At 49.4% G+C, this 22930-nt stretch overlaps 3 protein-coding genes across 5 annotated transcripts in view; 1 reads left to right on the top strand and 2 right to left on the bottom strand.

The window, feature by feature from the left end:
- Positions 1-9208, top strand: part of Usp49 (ubiquitin specific peptidase 49) — a 67293-nt gene extending 58085 nt beyond the window's left edge. The window contains exons 3-8 of one of the 3 annotated variants that reach the window (XM_051204618.1): positions 1490-2864; positions 3533-3737; positions 6951-7059; positions 7748-7802; positions 7885-7953; positions 8821-9208. In XM_051204618.1, coding sequence (XP_051060575.1) covers positions 1518-2864; positions 3533-3737; positions 6951-7059; positions 7748-7802; positions 7885-7953; positions 8821-9015 — 1980 coding nt within the window. In that variant the 5' untranslated portion in view covers positions 1490-1517 and the 3' untranslated portion in view covers positions 9016-9208. Of the gene's footprint in view, positions 1-1489; positions 2865-3532; positions 3738-6950; positions 7060-7747; positions 7954-8820 lie in introns of all 3 variants that reach the window. The other 2 variants (XM_051204619.1, XM_051204617.1) reach the window with 2 other exon arrangements.
- A 5497-nt stretch (positions 9209-14705) lies between these two features.
- Positions 14706-16622, bottom strand: Tomm6 (translocase of outer mitochondrial membrane 6). The gene is made up of 3 exons (XM_051204636.1): positions 16178-16622; positions 15492-15592; positions 14706-14935 (listed from the first exon to the last, which is right to left on the bottom strand). Exons 1-2 carry the CDS (start codon positions 16558-16560, stop codon positions 15496-15498), a joined length of 480 nt encoding a protein of 159 aa, XP_051060593.1. The 5' UTR covers positions 16561-16622; the 3' UTR covers positions 14706-14935; positions 15492-15495.
- Positions 16623-16685: 63 nt separating this feature from the next.
- Positions 16686-22176, bottom strand: Prickle4 (prickle planar cell polarity protein 4). Its single transcript, XM_051204626.1, has 7 exons — positions 22101-22176; positions 20693-20838; positions 19588-19695; positions 18845-18982; positions 18351-18554; positions 17543-17747; positions 16686-17091 (listed from the first exon to the last, which is right to left on the bottom strand). Exons 2-7 carry the CDS (start codon positions 20822-20824, stop codon positions 16769-16771), a joined length of 1110 nt encoding a protein of 369 aa, XP_051060583.1. The 5' UTR covers positions 20825-20838; positions 22101-22176; the 3' UTR covers positions 16686-16768.
- Positions 22177-22930: the final 754 nt, after the last annotated feature.

Genomic DNA, 22930 nt, shown 5'->3' with positions numbered 1-22930 from the left:
TTAATTATTAACCCATTTCTATTAATCTAAGTATTTCCACGTGGTCTCATCTTACCAGGGAGTGGGGCCGGCGTCTGCTCTCCCCAGTCTCTCCATGCTTACTCCTCACTACTTCCTCGAATCCTCCTTGTCTCCTAGTCCCGCCTATCTTGCTTTCCTATTGGCCACCAGTGCTTTATTCATTAACCAGTATGAGAAACATATTTACAGAATGACATCTCCCATCAGAGTGTTTTATTTCTCCCATTGATCAGGAGCTACTAAATCCATGCAGGTAAAGCCAATATTAGAAAGAAAGAAAAAAAAAAAAAAAAAAAAAAAAAAACCTTTTACCTGGAGGTATTGGTGCACGCCTTTGATCTCAGCGCTCAGGAGGCAGAGTCAGGTGGATCTCTGTGAGTTCTAGAACTACATAATAGCAAGACCCTGTCTCAAAAATAAATAAATCAATAAATAATTAAGAATTTAAAGACTGTCTTTAGGATTTTAGGATTTTCTCTGCATAGCTCTAGCTTGGAACTCACTCTGAAGACCAGGCTGGTCTCAAAGTCACAGACCACCTGCCTCTGCTTCCTGAGTGCTGGGACTAAAGGTGTGAGCCACCACTGCCAAGCACCTTTACTATATTTTTAATCCTGGGAAAACTGAAGTTTTCTAAAGAATAAAATATTTTAAAAATATCTGTTAAGCTTAATTCCATTGGAGAAGATGACTCCATATTTCCCATATGAATAACATTAGAAAGCAACATTAAAAACCAGACATGGTGGTTGCACACCTGTGATCCTAGTACTGGAGGTGCAGAGAAGGTAGATCTCTGTGAGTTCAAGGCTAGCTGAGGCAGCACAGTGAGACCCTGTCTCCAAACCAAACAAACAAAAGACACAAGCAACAACTACAACAACAAAACAATGTTAGAGATCAGTAATCCCAACACGTGTTTGCTGAGGTTGCCACCCATTTGGGCCAGCCTGGGCTACAGAGTAAGTTAGTCTCGAAAAGGAAGGGAAGCAAACTCACTTCTGTTTTCTTGTTTGTTGTGTCTGGATCTTTGGTTTGAACACTGTCCCAATAGCTACACCACCTCATGTCCTATCAGTCCACCTGTGTGTTTACTTGTTAGTAAAGACATGAGAGTTTTGCCATTTTTTTCTACAAAATGTGTTCTCTTCAGAAAGACTAACTTCTAAAATGTTACTTAAATTGAGGCTTGGGCTTTGCCTCCTTAGTCATTTTACTTTCTTTTTATCTTTCCCTTATTCTGTACCTTTGCTTTGAGTTACACTGAAATTGACCTAAGGCGGTCCAGTTGGTTTTGTTTTAAGGCTCTTGTTTCTCTCTTGTTGGTATTTGAAATACCAGTTTGGACTTTGAAAAGAACAAATTAAAAACTAATAAGTCTTGCACAGAAATGCCATTTGCAGCCTTTTTTCTAGGAAAATATTTTGCTGAAATTCTGCTTTATTTTTTTTTTTTTTCATGGCTCCAGAATAGGAGAGTGGCGACTGCGCTAAAACATGGATAGATGCAAACATGTAGGACGGTTAAGGCTCGCCCAGGACCACTCCATCTTGAATCCTCAGAAGTGGTGCTGTCTGGAGTGCTCCACCACGGAGTCTGCGTGGGCCTGCCTGAAGTGCTCCCACGTGGCCTGTGGCCGATACATTGAAGACCATGCACTGAAACACTTTGAAGAGACGGGGCACCCGCTGGCCATGGAGGTACGGGATCTCTACGTGTTCTGCTACCTGTGCAAGGACTACGTGCTCAATGACAACCCCGAGGGGGATCTGAAGCTGCTGCGAAGCTCCCTCCTGGCGGTTCAAGGCCAGAAGCAGGACCAGCCGGCCAGGCGTGGGCGCACGCTGCGGTCCACAGCTGCAGGCGAGGACGTGGTCCCACCACAGCGCACTCCTCAGGGACAGCCGCAGATGCTCACCGCTCTGTGGTACCGGCGCCAGCACTTGTTGGCCAAGACGCTGCGGCTGTGGTTCGAGAAGAGCTCCAGGGGCCGTGCACAGCTGGAGCAGCGGCGGCGGGAGGAGGCGCTGGAGCGCAAGAAGGAGGCGGCGCGGCAGCGGAGGCGCGAGGTCAAGCGGCGGCTGCTGGAGGAGCTGGCCAGCTCGCCGCCGCGCAAGAGTGCGCGCCTGCTTCTGCATGCGCCCGGGCCCGTGACCGTGCGCCCTGCTACCCTCGCTACCTCCCGGCGCGCGCCCACCGCTGCCCTCAAGCCGCGCCGACAGCCGGCGGTGGCACCAGGCGTCACCGGCCTGCGCAACCTGGGCAACACCTGCTACATGAACTCCATCCTCCAGGTACTCAGCCACCTCCGGAAGTTCCGGGAATGCTTCCTGAATCTCGACCCTTCCACCTCCGAGCACCTGTTTCCCCAAGCAACCAACGGGAAGGCTCAGCTCTCTGGTAGGCCAGCCAGCACCTCTGCCACAGAGTTGTCGGTAAGGAGCGACCGGGCCCAGGGATGCGAACCTCAGGACCTCTGCTGGAACAGCGGAGCCTCCATCAGCAGGAGCCTGGAGCTCATTCAGAACAAGGAACCCAGCTCAAAGCACATTTCCCTCTGCCATGAACTGCACACCCTCTTCCGAGTCATGTGGTCCGGGAAGTGGGCGCTGGTGTCGCCCTTTGCCATGCTTCACTCGGTATGGAGCCTCATTCCCGCCTTCCGTGGCTATGACCAGCAGGATGCACAGGAGTTTCTCTGCGAGCTGTTGCACAAGGTGCAGCAGGAACTCGAGTCCGAGGGCTCCACGCGCCGAATTCTCATCCCCTTCTCCCAGAGGAAGCTTACCAAGCAGGTCTTAAAGGTGGTGAACACCATATTTCACGGGCAGCTGCTCAGTCAGGTAGGTGTGTACCGACCCGAAGCACCATGGGAAGCTCGGGAGGTAGTTTGGGCTTCCAGATTCCTGGGCTAAATGGTTGGTTGTACCTGACCCTGTACACTGGTGATCATGTAGGTGGGCTTGGGTGTTCTCTGTCCAGATCTTTTAATCTGTCTAGTTTACAAAACTGAACAGTTTGTGTAGAGCACGCTTTCCAAAGCCGTTTGAAAGGGCCTTCCCTGATAGGGCTTCCCTTTTATTTATAAGGAGTGGTTGGGAGGCTGAGGCCAGAGAAACCAGAGATCAAGGCCAGTAGGGAATATACAGCGAGACTCCATGTCAAATGAAAATAAAAATGAGGGGAGTGTGGGAGGGAGAAACACAGGAGGAACAGGACCAAGTGGGAGAGAAGAGTGGGTACCCTGCTATCGCCACTGAGACAGCATTCATGGCAGAGGGGAGAAAGCGGGGTGGCCCTGTGGGTCCTCGTTACAACTAGCTAGTTCCAGCATGCTTAGAAATGCAGCCACACATAATATGCCCCAATGCTTTCAGTAAAGTTTTTAAGTGCTTATTAACCTTTTGGGGGGAAGTGGTTGGTAAATTTATATGTCTCCTATAAAACAAGCAAAATTGTATGTAGGAAGCATGGAAACTATATAATCTGCAAACCAATCTTGTCGTTCTAGGTTACATGTGTATCATGCAATTATAAATCCAATACCATTGAGCCCTTTTGGGATCTGTCCCTGGAATTCCCTGAACGCTATCACTGCATAGAAAAGGGGTTTGTCCCTCTGAATCAGACAGAGTGCCTGCTCACTGAGATGCTGGCCAAGTTTACAGAGACAGAGGCCCTGGAGGGGAGAATCTACGCTTGTGACCAGTGTAACAGTGAGTGCCGCGTGGAGGAGGGGTGGGTTACAACTGAAATGCACTAGGGAGGCAGAGGCAGGTGGATGCCTGAATTCAAAGCCAGCCTGGCCTACAGGTCCAGTCAGGGACAAGCGTATATACTGACTTGTTTCCTGCCTGTGAACCCCCTGCCCACATGTGATCAAGCACATCCAAGGCAGATGGGTCAAACAAGCTTGTTTAGTTAGAGGAGTGAAAACCAAGGGGCTTGTTATCTCCCATAAACAACAGCCTCCGGCATTTCAGGAACTGCCTGTCCTCGGGCAAGGGGCTTGCAGAGCAGAGACATTTGTTTGTTTCATGAATCTCTATAGCATAGCAATTAAAACTTAAAATGCCACTTTGGCTCTAACACAATGATCTAGATTTCTGTTTACCACTATATAATAATAGTTTGGAGTATACTCTGGGGGGGTTAGAGGGGAGTCATTTTCTTTGTTTTTGCTTTTGTTTTTTGTTTGTTTGAGACAAGGTCTCTTTATTATTTATATAGCCCTGGCTGTCCTGAACGCCACTATGTAGACCGGGCTGGCCTCAAACTCAGGGATCCGCCTGCCTCTGCTTTCCCAAGAGCTGTGATTAAAGGTGTGTACAGCTACACCTGGCCAAAGCCTTTTCCCTGTAAGGAGAAAAGGGCACTGGCAACTCTGTGTCATCCTTGGATGTGACAGGTTAGGCAGGAAATACTCAGTTTGTCAGGAAGTGATTTTCTGGCTTAGTAAGGATTTCTCCATGCCGCTGCTAATGCAGAAGAAAGGCTTCAGTGGCCATGAACTACACTGGCTTGGTGCTCGTGAAGTTTAAGGATTGTCCTCCTTCCCCCTCTCTGTGTCTCATCTTAACTAAACGGAGACAAAACTGGCTATCTCAGCTGAGTCAGGAGTTTCTTTTTCTTTGTGGCATTTCATTTAGGGAAACCAAGTCTACATTGTTCCCACGTAGCTCACGTACTCCCTCTGCTGTGGATTGTGGTCATTGCCGCTTCCTCTTCCCAAGCTGAGCTCCATTACTTTTCAAAGGTTTAACAGGAATGGAAAGGTCTGGCAAAGCCCTCTCTGGATGCATCTTTGCATATCCCGTGTGTCATGACTGCATGGCCGCACCCTGATGTAGTCTGCTCTGAGCAGCTGACTCTCCATGTCACAGAGGGCTGTTTTCACAAATGCTACAAACAGAACCAGATGCCATGCTTTCTACTCTGAGCCCTCAGCAACAGCTTAGAAACAAGCAGCAGGCCCCGTCTCCGCTGGGCCCCGAACTTTGTGTTCCAGTCTGTTCACTTTATTGGATCACTAAGGGCTTTCAAGGGACTCTGATTAATATACAGTTCCTCATGTTGTGTCCCCAACCACAGAATTTTCATTTCTACTTTGTAACTGTAATTTTGCTACTGTAATGTAAATATCTGGGTTCCCCATGGTCTTTGGTGACTTCTGTGAAAGGGTCATTTGACCTGTATGGGGTCATGACCAGGAGGTTGGGAACCACTGGACTAGAGAGATGAACTTGGCTACCTTTCCACCTTATCTATAAGAAACACATTTCAGGTGCCAGAGAGATGGCTCCAAGGTTAAGAGCACTAGCTGCTCTTCCAAAGGTCCTGAGTTCACTTCCAGCAACCACATGGTGGCTCACAACCATCATAATGGGGTCTGTATGCCCTCTTCTGGTGTGCAGGCATACATGCAGACAGAACACTGCATATTGTATACATAATACATAAATCTAAAAAAAAGGGAAGAAAGGAAGGAAGGAAGTGAAAGAAAAGAAGGATGAAACACATTTCAGCCAGGCAGTGGTGATGCACACCACTAATCCTAGAAGACAGGCGGATCTCTGAGTTTCAGAACAGCCAGGGCTACATAGAGAAACACTGTCTCAGGAAAAAGAAAAATACATTTCAAAAACTATGGTCTAAAAACACAGAACTGCCCTAGTTTGCTTTCTGTTGCTGTCATAAACACCATGACCAAAAAGCAACTTGGGGAGGAGAGGATTATTTTAGTTTACAGGCTAATACAGTCCACTGTCAGGAAAGAAACGCAGGGTAAGAGCTGAAGGCCTGGAGAAAAGCTCCTTCCTCCCTGGCTTGCTTCCAAGCTTGAGTCAGCTACCTTTCTTATACCACCTAGGCCCCCCGTTGCCCATGGGTAGTATGCCCACAGTGGGCTGTGCTCTGCCACATCAATCAGCAATCAAGAAAATTCCACAGAGACATGCTCACAGGCCAGTCTGATGTGTTCTTCGGTTAGGGTTCCCTCTTCCCAGATGTATCAAGGTGACAACCAAAATTAACCATCACAACAACCAAAGTTTATTTTTTTAAAGTTGTGTTATCTTTTTTCTAAACTTCAAATACATGTAACATTCAAAACAAAAATGTTTCTCGTGGTGAGGGAGCTGAGGTTTAGAGTTTGGGAGAATTTATTCATTTGGTCCATATATAGTTACAACAGGGAGTGCAGCTAGACCTAACTGGTGAAAAGAAAAAAGGCCTTTTAAACAGAAGCTGCATGGCAATTTAAGTGCTGGGAATGTAAAAGCATAGAACCCTGGTGTATTCACCTCAGTGTGCTCACTGTGGTAGCAGCTGTCTACTACATTCCATCAGAAAGTCACTGAGTGGTGCACACCTTTAATCCCAGCACCCAGGAGGCAGAGGCGGCCGATCTCAGTGAATTGGAGTCCAGCCTGCTCTACAGAGGGAGTTCCGGGACAGCCAGGGCTACACAAGAGAAACCCTGTCTTGAAAAACTAAAAACATAAAGTTATGACACCTAGAATATACTATCCTAAACCTATATCACTTCTAGAAGCTGCTGATGGCAAAAGTTTGAAAGCAGATGTGTGAGGATCAGGATTTTAAGAGCCCAATAACTGTCATACAGAAGAAATCCGGAGGGCACCCAGGCTAGCTTGTGGCTACACGGCCATCAGGGAATGAAGGCTCCTACTGTTTCACTGTCAGGGTACGCGGCTCCCATCACTGCTTTTATCTTAGCCACAGCTCCAGAGCGACTGCATCCTGGCCTGTGAAACTGGGAAGTGCAGTCATATTTGGCATGTGTCATATTATTGCCATAACTAAAACTAAGGTCCAGGGTTTGAAAACTAAGGAGAATGTCTGTTGAGTGGCCAGTAACTGTGTTGATGTCCCTCACTGCCTGTCTTCCACCTTTCCAAACTACATAGGCAAAAGACGGAAATCAAACCCAAAACCTCTTATTCTGAGTGAAGCTAGAAAGCAGTTAATGATCTACAGACTACCTCAGGTCCTCCGGCTGCACCTCAAAAGATTCAGGTGAGCTTTGGGAAGAACTGTCTTGAGGGCTTGGGGAGGACAGATGGCTTTTTTTTGGGGGGGGAGTATGGGAAAGAGAAGCCTGTTCCTGTGGGGCCTTTCACTTGCTGTGAAGAGTCAATGGTTCTTGCTCTGTAAGAAAAGCTGATACTGGGCTGGGTGGCAATGGCACGCTCCCTTAATCCCAGCACTTGGGAGGCAGAGGCAGGCAGATCTCTGTAAATTTGAGACCAGCCTGGTCTACAGAGCTAAAGTTCCAGGACATCACTGTTACACAGAGAAACCCTGTCTTGAAAAAACAAAAAATAATAGAACTAAAAAAAGAAAGAAAAGTTGATGTTGGAGCCAGCAGCCTGGGCTCCAGCTCTCTTGCCTTGTTTTTTTGCTAGCTTGTACCTAATGTCTGTCAATACTCTTCTACCCTGGTTTGGGCTTATGCAGATCTGTTCCAAGGGTTCGGTATAAAATAACATTGAATGGGCAAGCAACCAACTATACAGAGACTATGTCTGAACTGTTTCTTTAACGGTTTGTAGGTTCAAATAGTCCATGGAATTTTCACAGCAGATATACACATGGATTTTGATTAGCAGGGGGCAAAAGCAAAAATAAAAGCTATTTTCTTAGCTCCCTGTTTGACTAGCTTATACCAGTCTGAATGAGTAAAAAATTCATTTCCATGCCCTAGGTGGTCTGGCCGTAATCATCGAGAGAAGATTGGGGTCCATGTCGTCTTTGACCAGGTATTAACCATGGAACCTTACTGCTGCAGGGACATGCTCTCCTCTCTTGACAAAGAGACCTTTGCCTATGATCTCTCCGCAGTGGTCATGCATCACGGGAAAGGGTTTGGCTCAGGACACTACACAGCCTATTGCTACAACACAGAGGGAGGTGCGTGCGCTTTACTCTGTCGGGGTGGGGACGTGGAAAAGGGTCATTTGTTCACATTTTATTGCTTTTCATTATTTCCATCCCCCTAGGTCAGCTAGGGACAAATTAAATATGTTAGAATTCAGTGAGAAGCATTATGAAAGTTGGGGTTTGGTAAGGATGAGGTTATGCTAGGAATGAACAGAACTACCCACATCAAAGCACTTGGATCCAGTGCTGGAGGTTAGCCTTAGCACAGTATCATCAGTAGTACTGATTATCGATGGGGTTACTATGGCTATGGGGATGATAATTCTGCAGACCTCAGCTTCCTTCTTGGTCATGCAGAAATAATGGAGCCTTTGTAACTTCATGGTCATATGTTATAAATCTTTATCCTCAGTCAAATAACTGAGGACACTGGGGACTTTCTGTGCCCTCATTTGCCCCCTTACCTTGAGTGTGGGTATCAAGGGTCCTCCAAAGGAGCTTCAGCCCTACCCTGGGGCAGTCTCCAGCTGTTGCACTAATAAAGGTGGTGATAAAGATGGGCTGGGACATAAAGAAGTACTGCTGTCACTCCCCTCTACCCAGTTCTCTTCCCCCTTCCTCTGCTTACTCCAAACCATCCCGGCTGTCTCTGGAGGCTTCAGTAGACATTACAAAGGCATAAAGGAAGCAAGGACAGAAGTTGGTCAGTCAATACCGTAGGCAAGAGTCTTTTTGGTATTTAGTGGGGCAAAAGCCTGGGGTTACAGGGAGCATGGTGTCAATTCACATGTCCTTCCCTCCCCGTGTCAGAAGGTGTCTCTTCCCCTATCTCCTGGTTACACTGTCTGGAAATGTAAACTAGGTCATATTTTCTCTTTCTCTCCTTTGGCTTCCTAGGTTTTTGGGTCCACTGCAATGACTCAAAGCTGGATGTGTGCAGTGTCGAGGAAGTGTGCAAAACCCAGGCCTACATCCTTTTTTACACTCGAAGAACAGTTCAGGGCAGTGCAAGACTCTCAGAACCCCAACTCCGAGCTCAGGTGCAGTCCAGCAGCAAGGACGAAGGCAGAACATGCACACTCCCCTGACTAGGAGACATGCATCAAAATGTCCTTACATGTTCCCTCTTGGGTAATAAGGCTTGCCACAGTAACAGATTGCTGGGTGTGCCTCACTGGGCCTAGAGGAGACAATGCCAGGTGATTCTGCCCTGTCAAAAATGGGTAGTCACTTTCTTTTGAAAACATTTGGAAATTCCCTCCTTTCATAAAACAAATCTAAAGGAGTAACTTCTATGAAGATTCTTTTGTCAGTTGCTTCTGGATAATAGGGGGAAGGGGGGCAGCAGTGGGGAATGGTCATCCAGCCAGGGGAGCAGCCATGTCTGTCTTCTGTGTCGTGAGTCCCCTACTAATCAGGGCCTCCCTGCAGCACTGCACAGAGCACATGAGGAGGGCCCCAGGCTGGCAGCTGGTGGGGAAGATTGGTTCCAAAGTGAAAGGGGAAGTCGAGGCATTTATTCGCACAAAAGAGGTGGCCATCAAGGATCACAGCTCGCAAGCTTCCTTTTTTAGGAAAGAGATTGGAAAGTAGAGTGACGGGCATGGAAGTACATTTTCTCATGCCAAACAGGAAGGCTTTCAGAGCCAGGCGTCTCCGGAGTTGCTGCTATCACCTCATCATTCTACCCTGGTGAGACACAGTGAGCCACCCTTCCTTTTGAAGAGGCAGTCGTAAGAGGAGGCATAGACTGGTGCGTGGTTGGTAGGACCCTGGCTCGTGCCTGGAGCCAGCACATGGTTTGGTTCAGATTGGTCTTTGGGTCAGTGGTCAGAAGTCAGTGGAGTGAGTGGGGACTGTCCCAACGCCTGCTGTCCCTAGGGTCTCACCTTGTATGGCATGCAGCTCCTTCCCTGCTGCTAGAACATTTGTGCTCACTGGGTTTGGGAGCTTTTGCTTCCCCGGGCTGTGAACGTGTGTCCAGTTCTTGCTCATGGCCCTCATCTGTTTTCTTTCTAGTCTGCTACTTATTCTCACCTGCTGCTCTGGCCACCTGCCCTGGGTTCATGAGCAGTACAGCAAGACTCCCATCTTTTACTGCTATTAGTAAAAACACATCTTTAAAACTGGCTCCTTTGCCTTTGCAGTGCCTCAGCATCTCCTGTGAACAAGGAGCTGGCGTTAAATGTACAGCTGTCACTTGATGGGAATAGATAGGGAAGGCAGTTGAAGGGGTGGGAAACAGGGACAAAGAGGCTGAAGGAAGCATTGCTGTTTCCCAGGCGCATCTGTAGCATTTATTGCTGCCCTCATTTCAGATGAACTCCTGTAGGTCTGCCAGACATCACTGATTCATGGAAGAAATCAGACAGAAAATGGCTTCCCCAACAGGGATGGTGTGGCTAGATTTAAACTTGCTTTTTTACAACACTGTGAGGTTTCTGTATTTAGCTTTTATTTGGAAGCGATAATGTATGGCATTTTTGTGCTGTTTGGTTTTTACTGTCTACTTCAGGCTTTTTTGTGAGCTCTGCATGGCCTCCTCCTCTCCAGGACACTGTTTTAAAGTGTCTGGTGGTCCATGCTGCCTGTGGCTCTGATAGAAAGCTGTACTCTAAGGTCCAAGGAGGTCCACATTACCAAGGTGCATGATGGTGATGATGCATCACCATAGTAGGAAAGCCCATTCAAAAACAAGCCCAGTGGTCTGGTACACCTCTGGAAGGCCAGCACCTGCTAGGCTGAGGCAGGAGGATTGAGTTTGAGGCTACATTGTGAGACCCTGTCTGAAAAACAAAAAAAAAAACAAAAAAAAAAAAAAAAAAAAACCATTGAGAGTAGAAAAGGAAACAAGACTGAATTACACCTCATCTTAAACCCTGTGGTTTTTGTTCTAGAAAGAGAACTTGCAGGCAGAGAATACATTTGTCTGTCCACAGGGGAAAATCATTTGTCAATATAAACACGTAAAGGAAAAGTAGAAGGTTCTAATTCAGTTTAAAAAAAAAAAAAGCTTCATAGCAACTATCAGCAAGACTGGTAAGCAGACTGGGGACTCTGTAAATATTTAGCTGACCTGAACACCCACATAGATTAATAAAATCACTTGAAATGAGCTGCACTGAAGCCAGCTGTCTCCACTGAGCCCCCCTCGTGAAGGCGCCCCTGCACCACAGACACCTCAGGCACCAGCAGCAGCAGCGTGAGGGAGGGAGTTGGTGCTTAAGGAGATGTCTGTCGCAGAAGCGCCGTGTGCTGTGTTGTCCTCTGCCTCTGGTGTCTGCACAGCCAAAGCAGGGCTGTGTCAGTTACATCACATTCTAAAGAGAAGAGCAGGCAGGCCAGGTCAGACGCCAGGTGCTGCTCTCCCAGCTGCAATCTCTCTCTGTGAGCCCTTTATAATTGGCTGGTGTGTTTACTTACCACTGTAGCCAGCCAAGATGAATACACCCCAGCCCTCAAAAAAACGATTTCTTACCTCAGTCTAGCCTGATCCTCATGCTTGTGGTTAAGAGCAGCACCCATGCTAGTGTAAAAGTAGCAGGGATACCCTTGGCAGCCAGGAACTGCAGCTCTTATCAAATGGTAGGCAGAGCTCTTGCCAGCTTTAACCAGCCCCTCTGGCTAAAATGGAAGGGCGGTGCCACATGGTAAAGAACTAGATGTCTCTAAAAATGCCATGAATAAAATTGGAAACTGTAGAAGTGTTCATGTGTCCTATGGACTCAATAGCAGAGTTTATTTTTGTTCACAATGGCAAGGCTTCTAGAGTCCATGATTGTGTGAGTCCCCTGCTCTGCCGATGCCTTCAGCTCCACCCACATTCAGGGGAAGAACCCATGAGGTGGACCGGCCGCCAGTGCCCCAGAGTAAGCTGAGGTGGACAGCGGTGCACAGTGAAGACTTGGGGTGGGGTGGGGGAGCAAGGGAGATCTGGGATTTGTTTTACTGATACAGCTTTGTGAACTAATTTTATACAATTCATAAAATTTGGTGCCTTGTACTTAATTACGGTTTGCATGAGATTGAAAGGGAAAGGGTTCCTTTTTGTTATGCCAAGTGGCACATGGATCTGTAGTGTTCAAAGGATATGTGCTATCAAATTTTATAGAACATTCTTATCTCTTGTGTATGAATGCAAATTGTTCTTACCAGCAGTGGGTTCTAGAGTTCCAATGTCCATCACTGTTTGTATTGTAACCAACCATCAGATGACTTGTCTTTCAAGACAGCCAACACACACCATTGTTGTCCATTGCCTCTTGTATATACCAAACAGTAAGGCTGGCCTTTTCTGGAAGGTGACCCTTTTCCTGAATGTGTACCACATCCCTATCTGCGGTTGCAGCTTATGTGTAGAAGGGTTTCTAGCTAGATGGGAGAGCCAACTGATCAGAAAAGCCTTTTTGAAAACCATGACTAAAGCTAGGCAATCAATGGCAGTGGAATCTTCATCAATTCTGGAGCCCTGCACAAGCCATCAGGAAGCAGTGTAGGAAACAATTCCCCACATGAGAGCCTTTAGATTGTAAGACAGACCAGTACACTGTAATATGCAGAGTGGGTGATACAAAATGATGTCCCTGTCACTGCCACCCTCAAGACATTCTGGGCAGATGAACCGGGATGGTGCTAAGTGGCTGTGGGAGATGGCAAGACTCAGTCTATTGTCAGGGCTCTTCGAAGGCGGTTCTATCACTCCAACCTAAGGTTTCTGCTGAGCTTGTGAGACTCCCCATTCACAGCGCACTCAGTAACCAGGTCCCTCAGCCTAGTTCCTGAACTAGTTAGGTGAAGAGTTGTATCTTCAGGGTGAAATTTTCCAGGACCACTTGGTTTTTTACCAGCTAAGTGTGGGTTTCTTTTTGTCAGTGCTAAAGCAACTCATCAGGACCGTGAGCCTTGTGTCTTCCACATTCCTGTCTGCTCTCAATCCAGGGCTGTCACTTTAACCACTACATGCTTGTCAACCCACACACCCTGGCTTAGTAGCTATGGGGCAAGTAGTCACTTTTGTTAACTCTCCATACTTATGCTGGCATGTTTCATTTAAATAGAACCAGCTGCTGGCAGAGTAGCTCACTGCTTGAGCACCTAGCTAGCATGCTTGAGACCCTGGGTTCTATCTAGCCCTACTAAACCCATTTAAATAAATCTGCCAAGCTAGCATTATGGCTTCAAAAAACAACAGTAAAGTTACTTGAAATTATATCCTTAAATTTGGAATGAAATTTCATTTCAGTTATACTTTTGAAAGCTATCATATCTTAATTCTCTCTAGATTCTTTATCAACAGAAATTTTAAATAAATAGGATCATACAGCACACTTGAAAGTTTCAGTCCTTAAAAAAAAAAAAAAAAAAAAAAAAAAACCCTCAAGCTGTAATTTCCTTACTTAGCCAGGGACATGTGGGGGTCCTGCATACAGCTTAGAAAGCAACTTCCTAGATACCCTTTCGGGCCTTCAAGTAATGGCTTCAAACCCAAGCCGTATCCCTGTATTCATATTCATGATCCTGCTCCCCAACGCCCCTTTTTTTAAAGACACGATCTCACTGTGTAGCCCTGGCTAGCGTGGAACTCACTATGTAGACGAGGCTGGCCTCAGAGATCCACATGCCTCTGGGATTCAGTGTGTGCCTTGAGGCCCAGGTCTCTTGATGGTCTCTAAAATAAACTTCAGATGTTACTCAGAATAGATTCTAGGATCTTAATTCATGTTAAACCAATCTAGGCCTAAATTTACTCAGTTTCACCTAGCCATTATCACACAGGTTCTACCTGATAAACATTCACAAGGAAATGGTAATCCCCACCCTTTATATGGCTAGACATGTAGCTGAGAGTGCTTGCCTGGCACGCCTAAGGCTCAGAGTTTGATCCCAGCACCACATAAAATCCTAACAATTGGTTTGTGGAGGCAGAATAAGGAGTTCAAGGCCGTCTTCTTCAACTATGTACTTAAGTTTGAGACCAGCCTGAGCTACAGATACTGTATTTCAAAAACACAAGCAAAACTTTTTCAGTTGCCTTCCCCCACACCCTTTCTTTCAGTGGGTGTTTGGAGGTCAAATTCATGAGTGTTCTGCAGTGAGCTATGCTCATAGGCCCAGATCCAGCAGATCTAGGAAAAGAGACTAGAGGTAACACCTGTCAGTCGTGCAGCTGTAACCCTGTAATCCCAGTTCCAAGGGGCCTGCCACATGAAAGCAGTTTAAAAATGCCCAGTAAACTGACTAAATGAAACTATGGAGAGGCTATCTCTAGCCACCTTGTCCCATGACCATAGGAGCCTTCCCTTCTCGGTTCATTCGCTCCCAAGAAGACCAGACAGTGGCACCAGCATGAATCATGGGGGAGGAAGCTGCTTCCTCATGCCCACTAATGAGTTTGCCTCTGCCCACACATCAGTGCCCTCTTCTGCCACCAAATCTCACTCCAACAACACCTGGTGAACCAAAATGCCAAACACCACCAAATGGCTTCCTCCCCCAGGACTGCTCAATAGAAGAAAGTCCTCAAGAACCAGCTTTGTGGCATGTCTGCATCCCTGTGGAGTAAGTGGTTTCAGTTTCTTTCTTTTTTTTTTTTTTTTTCTTTTTTCTTTTTTTTCTCTCTCTCTCTTAAAATGAGGCAAAACATCTCCATTACAATCCATGTTTGGGGCTCGTTCCTGTCTCTTGATTGTGAAATACAGATCATGTGTTTTAATTTTTTGTAAACTGACCTTTTTACACCTTGGTTTTGAAAGAAGTTTCTTATTAAAAGAATAAAACGTCTGTCTTTGTGTGCAGGCTTTATTTGAAATATTTTTCAAGAACCATTACTCTGCCCAGGACACGGGCAAAGATCACCTTCTGCAGAAACCTGGGAACTACTACACACAGAACTGGCCAGAGTGGAGGGTTCAGTCAAGGAGAGGAAATCCACTTCAGCTGCCATGGGCAGTAACTCTTGGTCACAGGCAGTAGGCCGTCTTTGGGAAGTTTGAGTACACAGGATTTCCATTATCTGCAACCAGATAACAGATGGTATTAGGAATACACACACGGGCATTGGTGGCACACACCTTGAATCCCAGCACTGGGGAGGCAGACGCAGGTGGATCTCTGTGAGTTCAAGGCCAGCCTGGTCTACAGAGCTAGTTCCAGGACAGCCTCCAAAGCTACAGAGAAACCCTGTCTTGAAAAAACAAACAAAACAAAACAAAAAAGCAATAATTTTGGGGCTGGAGAGATGGCTCAAAGGTTAAGAGCACTGGCTGCTCTTCCAATTCCCAGCAACCACATGATGGCTCACAACCATCTATAATGAGATCTGGTGCTGTCTTCTGGTGGTCAGACATACATGGAGGCAGAATGTTATATTCATAATAAATAAATCTTAAAAAAAAAAAAAGAAGGCATTTAGTTAAAACACACACACACACACACACACACTGCTTTCATCTAGAAACCCAAGGGTGAGGATTTACCCAAGTCTCCCTCCTCCCTGAGCATAGCAGACAGAACTATTGCTGATGTCATCTTTCAAGACTTCTGAAGCAGGCAAACAGTTAAGTGCTTACTTGGCTACACCCCTGGCTGAGGTGCCATCAAATCAATGTCACTCAAATTCCTGGCCAGCCAAACTCCCGCAGCAAAGAGTCCCAAATTGAGGATCAAGTTCCTGAGTAGAGAATATATTTCATTAACCCTGAAGTCACTGAGTCATGAAGCTAATGTCATACCATGGGAAGTCTCCCCTCAGCACCGCCTTCTAGAGGTGTTGGTGAACAAATGATGCAGTAGTACGTCGCCTAATATGCACGTGACAATTTGAAGTTTACATCTATTCCTAACACAAGCAAGAGCCACCTTAGCACTCTTCAGAGCTAAGGTGTTGGCACCTCTTCCCTGCCTTCTAGGTCTGGGCGACTTCTTAAAACAATTACATTAATTTGTGTGTACGTGTGCGACCGTGCGTGTTCACACATGCAGGTGTGGTAGTCCGAGTAAGTCCAAGGGATCGAATTCATGTCCTCAGGCTAGGCGTCCAGCGCTTTCACCCGCTGAGCCAGGGCGACCTTCTATATACATTGAGAGCCACGTGACAGATGTCTTTTGCCATCAGGACATTTTTGAGCCTACGACCTTAACACAAAAAGTCACTACGAAACCACATTGCTGTCAATGAGGTAAAATCCCCGGGAATGCCAGACTCGCCAGGAAGAAATACAAGTTTGCTAAGGCCAGAGGGTCCAGCCTTGCTTACCTCCGGAAGTCGTTCCTATCGGTCGCGAAGCGGTAGACACCACGGAGCCAGTCTCCCACGTTGTCTGGGACCTGGGGGGCCTCACTGGCCGAGCCGGAGGCGCTCACCGTCACCCCACTAGAAGCCATCGCAGTAACAAGCACCTCCGCACTGGCTCCGTGCGGCGCAGAATCGGCGCGGGCCGATCGCGCAATTTCCGACTCCGCACTTCCGCCCGCCGGTGGTGAGAGGCGAGAAGTCCCGCCCCCGACTGCATCCACGAGTTCAGAGCTTGCAACCCCGGCCGGAGGTGGAGCCCCTGCTCGCTGCCCCACCTGGTGCCTGGAGCGTGTCACCGCAGCACCGTTAGTTCTAGCAAAGTGCTGACTCTGGAGCTGGCCCATCCCGGGGGATAGAGGCTAGCTCACCTAGGAAGCTCTGGGCAGTGCTGTGTCCCCAAGAAAGTTTTCTTCAGGCTAGCGAGGGCGCAGTGTGGATGGGACTGCCCCGCGTGCCTGACTGCCTCCAGTCTCCGGCCTTTTACGCATAGCAGTCTTGTTATCCCGCTTCTCCAGTCCCCCATCTCACTACCTTGATCTCCGGGCAGCGCTACTAACAAATGATGCAGTGCTTCCTGGAGATGTCTCTGCCATCTGCCTGGAGGTTTTCGGGGGTCTTCCAGGGGCCTGGAAGGCGCTGGCCGAAGAAAAACCCTTCGGGTTCCGACTCGGAGGAAGAGGAGCAGGTGGGGCAGGGGCTGTCCTCTTTGGGGTTTCCGGGCGTCTGTGGGCGGTCTTGATCCAGCCCTTTGGACGCCGGACTCGGGGTTTCCAGGGTTGGGCTGGCGACTGTAGAGGAGATCGCAGCTCGGAAGATGATCTTGTCATCCGAGGAGGCACGGTTCCAGCCGACGCTTGGATCGGGTCCTGTTTCCCCTGTTCCAGACCGGTTAGAAATGCCCGTGTCAGCCCCCAAATCCCTGTGCAAGAGGCGGGCCAGGGTTGCGTGCAGCCTCCCGCCCCGCCCCAGGCTGTGCCGTGCGCGCCGCCGCTGCCGCCAGTCTACCCCAGGGGCCCCCGCCGCCGTCCACCAGTGGGCGACCGCGTCCCCCACCACCACCCCGCCCGGGAGCGAGACTGGCGCCGCAGCCCCGCCGGGTGGGTTCAGGAGGCTTTCGGAGCGCGCAGGCCAGGGAAGCGCGGTGAGAGCTGCGGGCCCCGATGCTCGCATCTGGGGGTTGCGGTGGAAGGACGGGGCGCTGCTGGAGCGGGTAGGACAGCATGGGGATGGGGGCGAGGGGTTCAGGCCCGGGAGACTGCCCCCTGCTACGTTCAGCCTAAGCCGCCGCCCCCTCCCCCCTTTGATCTGCACTGTCCCCTCCTTTACCAAGGGGCGCTTGCCCTTCCAGTGCCCCTTGTGAGTCAGAGTCTGCGCTCTGGTAGCGGCTCACGAAGCAGCTGGGGCAGCAGGGGCTGCCCCCGGGCAGGGCATAACGACCTGCACTCAGAGGCCCGGCGCAGTCTTGGCAGCAGAAGTGGTTCTTGTGCCAGCGCCGTCCCTCGGCCTCAGTGCAATGCTGGGAGAAGATCAGCTGAGAGAGGATGAGGAAAACGATTGAGTCATTCATTCGCTCACTCATTCATTCGTTCGTTCATCCATCCAGTACCCATGCCTTATACCCATTAACGCTAGAAAAAGGTGCCCACAGGCATTCGGATTTGGAGTACTTTGTCACTCTTGGATTCAGGGAGGGTGACTGGTTTGGGCCAGGTCCTCCCTCCACGTAGCCAGTAGCACAGATAGAAGTTGGACCCCAGAGCTTCCCTGACTCCCATCCCAAGGCTGCCAGTACTGGCTTTCACGTTGATGTCAGGGTCTTTCTAGCATGGTCAAGATGAGCACAGAGCATCTGGCATAGTGATGCGGTAAATATTCAAGAATCCAGAAACGTTCAGAGTCCAAACTAATTTAAGATCTCTGCTTGCACTGGAGAAGAGCAGATAAAGGCAGCAGGTCCCACGTGGCCAGAGCTCAAGAAAGGACACAGGCAACGGAATGGCCCTGGCTGCTTGCTAGTTCTCTCTACCCTCTTCCCCACTTCTACTACAAGAGCCTATAGCCTGGGAAGGTGTTCCTGTACTACCTTGCTGGCCCTGAGGAAGAATCCCCCTAGCGTCTCCCCTTGGTGCTCTACCTGGTCACAAGCTGGACATCGAGGTCGCAACAGCTCTGCGTGATGGCGGCCACAGTAGAGATGCCCATCGTGGTAAAAATAGATGAGGTTTATCAGGGCCTGACCACAGGCCTGGCAAGCAAAACAGGGTCTGTGCCAGCAGCACCGCTCACCAGCCCTGGCCGCAAACACTCCATACTCTCCTGGATTCAGCAGCTTCTTGCACTGGCAAAGCAGGGGCACTGGGCTGGTGAGAACCTGTGCCTGCTTAGCTTACCTCACGGCTCTTAAACCACAGCCCCAGTCTGACTGCTCGCATTGCGCCGCAGGCCCACCTCCTCCGCACAGGCCAGCTCCTCAGACCTGGTTCCCCTCCTCCCCAAAACTGACCAAATCGCTGATCCTGAAAACATTTCCCCACTAAACTCCCCAAAACCCTTTCCGCAGAAGTGGAAGAGCGGAGGGTGGAGGAAGGGGAAGGCTCAGGGATGGAGAAGGGAGAGGCGAACCCCTACCTTCTCACAGGTGTGCCCTTCAAGCTTGGGAGGTAGCAGGCGGGCCACGCCCTGTCCCAGAGATTCCCGCTTGCGCTGGGCACAGAAGAGTCGCAGCTGGGCCAGCTCTTCCTCCCCTAGGGCCAGACAGTAGCGCTCCTGCAGAAACAAGCCCCACCCACCCAGACCTCAGGCTAGACCACCGATAGGGTTGGTCTGCGGCTTAGATGCTGGGTCGGGGAGAGGAGAAGCGAGAGAAAGCACGTGCTTGAGAAGGAGGGAAGAGAACGCGAAAGTGCTTAGGCTCTCTGCTGCCACGGACCTGCCGTCACTCAGGTCAGGGCTGCACAGCCGTTAGTACCGTCGCCACACAGCATGGCTCTAGTTGTCAACATCGCTTTCACCTGTTTTCTCCCTAGAGAATTGTAAGCCTTCAGGCCGCACATGGTGGGGCCTCAATAAACACTAACCACCATATTTCTACATTTGTGCATCCCATCCTTGATTTCAGATGCCGTTCATGTCCATTTTCCCATTTGCTCCTGAGCCTTATAAGCACTGTGATGCGCAGAACAGGTGTTACTGTACCTGTCACTAGGTGTGGAAACTCAAGCTAAGGGGAATTCCTTCCCCCAGCTACTGGCAGAAGCAGGCCTTTTAGTCACACCTCCTGAATTCTAGGCCAAGACTCTTTCTACACAGTGAGTAAGAAGGTGTGGAGAGGCAGTGAAGGAGGGGAGGGGGGGACCAGCAGGGTGACCCACATCACTGTCCTGTGGAGGAAGCTGCTGCAGGAGGGTCTGAAACCCAGGCCGGTTGGAGGCTTCGTTGATATCCAGGCAAGGTGGGCCTGAACTTGAGCCTGTAGGAGCCTGAGGAGAGACAGGAGAAGAGACTAGGTTTCTCCTTTCCCTTCCCTTGTCCTAACCACCTTCCTTTCTATCTATATCGACTCCCAGGCATCCCTCGCCACTTGGAGGGAAATCTTTCCTGTCCATCACTAAGCAAGAATGGTAGGTCTGCCGATGTTGCTGGTGCAGGCCTCTAGTCCCAGCTGTCAGGCAGAGGCAGGTGGATTTCTGTGAGTTCAAGCCTAGTCTACACAGAGAAACACTGTCTCAACAAAAAAGAAAAACGGGATAGTACATCCGCTCCCGATCTGTGGTCTGCCTGGAAGGAGCCCCGACACCATTCCTTATATCTGAAGCTCCCCATTCACTCACTGCCTGGAGCCAAGTCTCTGACAGCTACGACAGACCCAGGAGAGGCACTACATGTTTACAGGGTGAATTTCAAGTCAAGCCCCTGATTCCTGAAAAGAGAACAGGTCTACAAAGAGTCAGACAAAGCCAAGGGGGTGTGCATCCCTATAGTTTCTCCCACTAGGAGCTTGATGTAGGAGAACTGAAAGTTCCAGGGCGGATTAACAAGATCTTGCCTCAAAGTTGGGGAGAGGGGGGAGGCTTAGCAGGTAAAGGCACTTAACACCAAGCCCGAGTTTGGTTCCCTGGACCCACATGGTGGACAATAGAGCTGACTCCAACAGTTTGTCCTCTGACTTCCACACACGCTGTGATACACAACACGCACACATCAATACTTAACAGTTTGGGGGCTTGTTTTGCTTTGAAACAGGATGTCTCTCTGTAGCCCTAGGTGGCCTGGAAGTTGATACTCAATATGTAGACCAGGCTGGCCTTGTACTCACAGAGATCTGCCTGTGTCTGCGTCCTGGGTGCTGGCACTAAAGGTGTGCGCCACCACACCTGGCCAGTAAACATTTGGTTTTGTTTTAAAGAGAAATGGTTGGTAGGACGGGAATGAAGGCCAGAGGAAGAGTGCATGGTGACCTCAGAGTGTGACTCCTACCTGCACAGAGGTACCCTCATAGCCCTCCACTAGCTGGTGGCCTGAGTCACTGTCTGAGCTGACCGGAGGATCTGGCTCCCTAAAGATAGGACTGTCCTGCTGGAAGGACCACTCAGGATTCTGAACTGACATTGGTGACAGTCTTCCTGAAAAAAAAAAGAAAACCAGGCAATGCAAAGTGCTTTGCAAACATCATCTCAAAGTCTTGTCTACAGCCAGGCCACTTTAGTAGTGACCCCATCTTAAAGATGGCCAGGCTGTGGCTCAGAGAGCACTGATATACAAACCCAAAGTCAAACAGCTAATAAGTGGAAAAGTCAGGTCTCTTAGCCCCTGAGATGGTGAAGTTCAAATTCTCGGGTCTTACAAAGATGGGTGGAGTAGAAGGGAAAGGAAGCATTTTTGCTCTCCCATGAGTCTCTGGGTAGGCTGCACTTCCCCTCACCTCCCCAGTCTTCCCGAGGTCCCTCAGGGCACCCCAGCCCAATACCTGGCCCCTCACTAAACACTCCTCTAGCTGCACATTTCTGGTTATGTCCTTTTGGAGCCTGGTTGAAGGCCTCCTCACTGGGACTCCTCCTGAGCTTCTCTGGCCTGTACCAATTCTCCCTTCCCTGCATCCTCAAAGGCCCCGAATCAGTAGCCCAGTGTTTCCTCATCTAAATACCTCAAGGGTCCAGGAAGACTTTGTGCTCACTCATTCTCTCTGATTGAACCCACAGCCTCTCACAATCCAGACATGCCTTCTCCCACCAAGCTATACCGCCTGGCTTTAGAGCAGCTTGAGGCGGGCTCACAGAGCCAAGGTTAGCCTTGAACTCCAGATCCTTCTGCCTGGACCTCCAAAGTGCCAGAGATCCAAGGCATGCACCACCATACCCAGCCTTAAAGCAGCAATTTTACAGATAGTCCCAGTGTACCTCCTTAGCCACCCTTGAAATGGGATCACAGTTTCTTTGGGTGGGACTAACTGCTTTTGATGGGGTCTCAGGCTAGTAGTGAGTGAGGAACTTAACCAGACAGAGCAAGGCTCACATACACGCATCCTGGGTCAAGGGCTGGGCTGTGTAGACTGCTGGCAGCCAGAGTGAACTACTATGTTCATTCAGTGTCAGGGACTATTCAAAAATTTTACATGCTACGATCCATTCTTACCATCCATTGAAGCAGTTTCTTCTAAACTTTTACAGCTGAAAAGCCAACTATTGACCAATGAGTAAACTAGAAGGCTACAGAAGTTTTAGGAGGTAGCCTACCTCAGCAGCAGCTGGGCTCAGGAGGACCAACAGTAAATCACTAGGCTTTTGGGTGTTCTGCAGCTTTCGTTTATAACCATCAGGGTACCTCCCAAGTGCCCTCCAACCCCCCTTCAAATATCCAGTGCCACCCTTCCTGACTCCACACCCACCTGCTTCCGGAATCCTCAGGTCAGGTTTCCTGTGGAAGGTGGCCAGGATGGACTGTCCACACTCAGAGGTGGGAACCACCACACCCTTTAGCTGCTCTGTTTCAGCTCCGCGAAACAAGGGGGGGCGGTTTCTGGGGCCCCAGAAGGGGACTTGTACCCTCTTCCTGATTAGTTCTAGTTTGCATGAAATTGTCTGGCACAAAATAACAATCAGAACTCAGACCTCTATCCTTCACCCTTCCCATCCCCCACCTCAAGAGCAACCTAAGTCACCCCAGCTACCACTGGACCCCATCTTACTAACATGCTGGTTTCTTCCCATAAGTCCCCTCCCATCTCCTTTCAGGTAAGAATAGACCAAACACTGGCTCCCACCTCCTCCCTCACAGAGGCAACCAAGCTCAGGGTTCGACCTCCCCAAACAACACCTGTTCTTGGAAGGATGATCCTCAGAGGCCCTAGGGACTGTGGACATGGGAAGGTGTCCCTGAACCAGGGGGAAAGGGAGAAGGGTGTACGTTTTCATTAAGGGGCCTCTCGGCAGAGCCTCAAAGTTTTCCTAGGACTTTGCGGGTCCACCCACAGGGAGGAGGCTTACCGAGTTCGCTTGGGGTTCCTGTCTAGCTGCTGGTCTAGGAGTAGGGACTCAAACTCTACGCAGGGGTCTCAGCGTGGCCAAGGGCAAGCGCCCGCGCGTTCTGGAGAGACCGGTCGTCTGGCCACGCCCCCAGTGGCCTGGACCAAATGGGTGCTGCAGACTGAGGAACGAGCTCGTGGGTCTCAGGGAGGAGAGGGCGCGGGCATCCGTGGCCTTGGCGACGCGATGCTCC

The sequence above is a fragment of the Phodopus roborovskii genome, unplaced genomic scaffold (genome assembly GCF_943737965.1).
Source record: "Phodopus roborovskii unplaced genomic scaffold, PHOROB, whole genome shotgun sequence".
NCBI lineage: Eukaryota > Metazoa > Chordata > Mammalia > Rodentia > Cricetidae > Phodopus > Phodopus roborovskii.
The sequence above is the reverse complement of the archived record's forward strand: the minus strand, read 5'-3'. Positions and strand labels throughout refer to the sequence as shown.